The sequence below is a fragment of the Lampris incognitus genome, chromosome 2 (genome assembly GCF_029633865.1).
Source record: "Lampris incognitus isolate fLamInc1 chromosome 2, fLamInc1.hap2, whole genome shotgun sequence".
NCBI lineage: Eukaryota > Metazoa > Chordata > Actinopteri > Lampriformes > Lampridae > Lampris > Lampris incognitus.
Window position 1 is genome coordinate 128054657 of NC_079212.1, and position 5498 is coordinate 128060154.

General features: G+C 46.4%; 1 protein-coding gene across 1 annotated transcript; it reads right to left on the bottom strand.

The window, feature by feature from the left end:
• Positions 1–269: 269 nt before the first annotated feature.
• On the bottom strand, positions 270–1787 carry LOC130108162 (G-protein coupled receptor 22-like). The gene has a single exon (XM_056275015.1). It carries the CDS (start codon positions 1785–1787, stop codon positions 270–272), a length of 1518 nt encoding a protein of 505 aa, XP_056130990.1.
• Between the last annotated feature and the right edge of the window lie 3711 nt (positions 1788–5498).

Genomic DNA, 5498 nt, shown 5'->3' on the forward strand with positions numbered 1-5498 from the left:
AAATGGCCTGTATCAACATGTTTGTTTTGCATACACAAACAGGCAGCACCCATATTACGCTTTCACTGCTGCATAAGGTGTATGATGACTCACTTTTCAGTGTGTGCATGCTGATGCTAACATTCTAACGTTTCTCAATGGCAGAAATACATTTTCCACATTTCGTACAGGGCTTAACACAGTAGTGCGATTCAGAATGGAAAACATCTGCAACTCTTGTTATGAACCACATTAACCCACGTGCCTAATCCACGTGTCTCTGGCTGGTTTCACAGGGCCTCCGCCAGGCAGCCGTCTGTGGCTTCACTTGCTTCCAGTCGCACTTGCCGACAGCTCTTTTTGTTCTCCACCCAGGAGTTATGTATAACTGTGCCTCCTGGGGAGGGGTCCACTTGGAGTAAGGACACCACTCTCTTCTTCACTTTGGCACGGAGGGCACCGCGCAGCTTCTGACGGGTGAAGGCATACAGCAGAGGGTGGGAGACAGTGGTGCCATATGCCAGGGCAAGAAACCAAAGACGAAGGCTGACCAGGGCATCACTGGGTCCCACACTCAGGATCAGCATATTGGTAACAGAGAGGGGAGCCCAGCAGCCCAGGAAGGTGGAGATAATGAGGAAGGACATCCTGAATACTCTCCGCTGGCGCTCACGACGGTCCCTGTGGCGCCGCACTGCCCGCCGTAGAGCAATGATGGCAGAAACAGAGGCTTGGACACCCAAGGCAGCTGGTAAACGAGCTGCTGCACTCACGTCCGAGGTGACCAGTGGAGCAGGGGATGACAGGGGTAGGAGGGAGGTGGCTGTAGGGGTAGGCGTGGGGGAAGGGATGAGGGGGGGATGGCTGAGCTGTTTAGACCCATCAGTTGTACATGGCTCCCCTTTGACCTGTCCACCACCTGTCACTCCAAGCCCTGCCTTCCTCTTTTTCTGTCTCTTATGGAGCCCTCTGCAGGAGGGGCCCTTGAAGCGCTGGCCCCTCTTGATGTGGGAGCCGATGCGGATGTTTAAAGCCCTCAGTATCTTGTAGTAGGTGAACATCATGACCACCACTGTGGCAAAGAAGATGGGTACCTGCAGTATAAGGTGGTAGTACATACCCAAGCCTGTGTGGTAGCCTTGCCCACCCACACACAGCAGTGTCCGGTTATGCCAGGCTGGCATGGAAGTGGGCATCACTGGTCCATTTTCTGCCATGCTCCCTCCACTGAAAAACTCCACCTCCAGGAATGGGATGAAGAACACGGCTATAGAGGTGACCCAAACAGCAGCTAGGAGTAGCGCAGCCCTGCGTGTTGTTAGCAACCTGTTGGCTGGCCGCACTGAAATGTCATAGCGGTCCAAACTGACGACCAGGACATTAATGGCGGTGGCAATGCTGGCAAAAGTGACACAGGCCTCATGAAAACAGCAGAGCAGGGCCAAGTTTGGACCCGGGGGAAGAAGCACCACCACCAGAGTGAGGGGCAGACACAACACACACACTGCCACATCCAGGATATGCAGGTTGACAGTCACCGTGTTGCTGACAGAGTCCACCAGGTTGGACTGGGAGCAATAGAGCACCAGCACTGTTAGGTTGCTACCGAATCCAAGCACCAGCTCCAGCATGAGGAAGGCAGTTAGAGATACCTGGAAGCTTAGTGGATATGGCATGTACCAGGATGCCACGCTGGTGGATGGACCTCTTCCTCCTTGTTCCTCAAGGAGTCCCAGTCCCCCAAGGCTGGTCACTGTCCCAGCCCAGTCACTGGTAGCTAGGTTTGAAGTATAGCTGTCAGTCTCCATGGCGACGCTCAGTCCTCATAAATTGTACCTGTCAGAACATCGATGCATTCCCTTGATGCACTAGGTTGAGCCCTCATGATGCAGGGATGAACAAAAGCTTGGTGACAGCCCTAGTAAGAGGGGAACACAAAGAAAATAGATTGAGAAATGAACTGAAATGGAGCAAATCAAAACACATTATTCTTTCAGAGGAAGTGTCAGGCATCATGACAGCTGAACATAACTCCATCATGACAGCTGAATATTGGAACTTTGGAAAGAAGTCTTTAAAAACATAAAAAGGCTAAAAAAAGGCTTATTTTTCACAAGTACAGAAGAGCTCTATCTATCTATCTATCTATCTATCTATCTATCTATCTATCTATCTATCTATCTATCTATCTATCTATCTATCTATCTATCTATATATATATATCTGTCCATCTGTCCGTCCGTCTGACTATCTATATGCCTGTTTATCTAACTGTATCTGCCTGTTTACTTATCTTGCTTGTTGGCTGGATGTCTATTTATAGGAGAAATACATATTCATTACTAGAGCCTGTATGTACATAGAACAAGTTCCATTAATCCATCCCCTATCCGCATGTCTGACCAGCTTGTCTTTAATAGAGCCTGGAACTCAGTATACAAGCTATCGGAGCCACGGGTTCACAAATTGAAGCTAAGTGACCAGAGCTGCAGGCAATCAACCGATCTCATATGTATTAGCAAAAGTAGCCATTTCGGGTCCGTGGTGGTGTAGCGGTCTAAGCATCGGCTTTGTCGATGCAGTTGCCCGCTGGGGACCGGGGTTCGCGCCTCGGTCTCATCAGATCTGACTATGGCCAGATTCGATGAAGCAGCAATAATTGGCAACGCTGTTTTCGGGAGGGGAGGGGAGCGGAGTCGGCTTGTGTTTGTCACATGAATGTGTCTCTGGGTGTGTCAGAAAAAGCAGTGGTCCGGCCTGGATTTGCCTGGTCACGGAAGTGGCGAGGCGTCTCCTTCGACTGCCGGCCGGAGAGATGCAGTTGGCGAATACATACAGTACGAGGGTGGGTGTTTGAACTAGAATAGGGAGCAAGTGGCCACTAAATTGGGAGGAAAAGGGAAAAATCAGAAATAAATCTTTAAAAAAAATCATTTCAGCAAGTGAAACAAAATTGGTTATGATCTCTGCTCTGTGAGCTGTATCTCTCAGCTTGCATGCTTTACTTATGTGTTTACTGCCAAAGAAACGTTATTGAGCAGCGGATGATTTTGTCAAAATGGATTGCTTTCAAATCTGAGTCATTTTGGGGTTTGATATTCAATATCCATTTGTAGGAAGATCCGTTTCAATGTCATTTACAATGAAGCTACTCGAGGAGCAGAAGAATAACCCAAGTGGTGTGACCATTCTGACAGACGTTGCCTTCACAATTACATTAAAGGGATTGGGAGACGGATGCTTATTATGGAGCTGCCAGGGAAGAGGAAAAGAGGAAAGCCAAAGAGGAGGTTTATGGATGTGGTGCGGGAAGACATGCAGGTGGCTGGTATGACAGAGGAGGACGCAGAGGACAGGATGAAATGAAAATGGATGATCTGCTGTGGCAACCCCTAATGGGAGCAGCGGAAAGTAGTAGTAGTAGTAACTCTTTTTAAGGATTCACAGGGATGTATTTTAAACATTAACTGCATTGCTTACATTCCTGTGAGATTTTTAACTGGCGCATGTTTTACTCGGTAATAATTAGACACTGACAATAAGTTTGTACGTTTGGTAAGAACAGATCTCCAACTTGTCGACTGTCCTATTACTTATGTCATAATTAAAATAACCATCGCATTATTTACATTCACAGGTATTGTCTACAGCTAGCCAAAGACAGTCAGTTGTTTGACATAAAGGGCTGTGAATCTGCGCCACAGCCAACATGTTTATTGGTGAGGTAATGGTCCTAAAAAGGAAGCAACATCAAGCCTTTCTTGAACAAATGGTATATAGGTTTAGATCCAGCAGTATCCCATTGTTGTATTGACAACATCGAGATTAGAGGCAATGTGTACAACTGTCAACAGCCACTGATAACCCAAAATAACAGGGTAGAAATCCAAGCTCTTTTTTTTTGCAAAGATGTCAATTAAACTTAATAAACAATATTAATAACTGTGCCAAGAGCAACAAATAAGCTCAAAACCTCTGCACAACTCAATTCGGTAAACAAGGCGTTCAGTTGAGTGATGGACTCAATTTTCTCCCTGTTGCCGTTGCCATAGCAACCATGCTACGAAGGTCTGGATTAATGAGGGCAGAGATGCTGTAGTACTGGAAGTGTGTGACACCAGGATCTTTTGGCGACACCGTTCTCGTGGCAGCCCACGTGTAAACTGAAAAACTGAAGGGCCCACAATGGGAAAAGAGACTAACATAGCGATGATAATACAATTTGTTTGAGAACAAGGGACATGAACTTTCTCATTGTGCCTCTTGTTATATTTCCATTCTTTTCTATTATGTCCCTGCTTTTCCTTGTTCAATCTCAAGAAGTGCCCACAGTTGGTGAGGCAAAGCAGTGGGGAGATACAGATTTGCCATTTAACTATGATCTACATTTTAAGTCATGTCTCTTATGATAAGGGCTGGGCAATAATTTGATATTATCGTTTAACTTCTTCCAGTGGTGTCAGAGGAAATTTGTATATTCAGAATCAGAATCATGTTTATTGTCCATGTAATAGACAATCTTCTTCTTCTTCTTCTTCCACGGCAGATTTTACAGTTTCCACCAGGACACAGTTGCTGGCCGTTGTTAATGCAGGCCTCGACCGATCCGGTATGGTCTTGTCAATCTGCATACTGATTTGGCAAAATTTTACGTCGGATGCCCTAATGGACAATAAACATGGAAGTTGACTCCAGTTTTGTGACTCTCTCAGTGTACTTAACACAGAATAACAACACAACAATCTTCAGATATATACACAAGGATTGACTTATACAGGCAAAATAAGAGGTGATAAATTGCAATGTTGCAGAGAATATATCAGAGATGTTGAAATAGATGTCAGCAGGTTATTTACATACATGCTTGAGGTAGATGTACATGACAGAGCGTAACAGTATACGTACAATGTACAGTACAGTATACACAAAATGGTTGGATTTATTTGACAGCGTTAAGCGTTCATTTGAATGACAGCCCATGGCAAGAAACTTTTTATATCTGGTTGTTTTCGGGTACAGTGCTCTGTAGCGCCTACCAGAAGGGAAGAGTTGGAGCGGGTTGTGACCAGGGTGTGATCGGTCTGCAGTGATGTTGCCTGCCTGTTTCCTGAGCCTGGAGGTGTATAAGTCCTGAATGGAGGGCAGGTTGGCAGCAATGATTTTCTCTGCAGACTAACTGTCCATTGTAGTCTGTCCCTGTCCTGTTTGGTGGCCAATCCAAACTAGACAGTGATGGACGTGCAGAGGACAGACTGGATTATTGCAGAATCAACAGTTCTTGAGGCAGGCTGAATTTCTTGAGCTGGCAGAGAAGGTGCATCCTCTGTTGGTCCTTTCTGATGATTGTGTCTATGTTGGATGCCCACTTAGGTCCTGGGAGATTGTGGAGCCCAGAAATCTGTAGGTTTCACCATAGACGCTGTGCTGTTGAGTATGGGGGGGGGGCAATGTTGGGGGGCTCCTCCTGAAGTCCACTGCGGGCCAAGGCCACCATGGGCCAAGGCCCGGCAAGATGTCAC

Coding starts and splice junctions, on each gene's coding strand:
- LOC130108162 (XM_056275015.1), bottom strand. CDS start 1,787: ATGGAGACTGACAGCTATACTTCAAACCTAGCTACCAGTGACTGGGCT.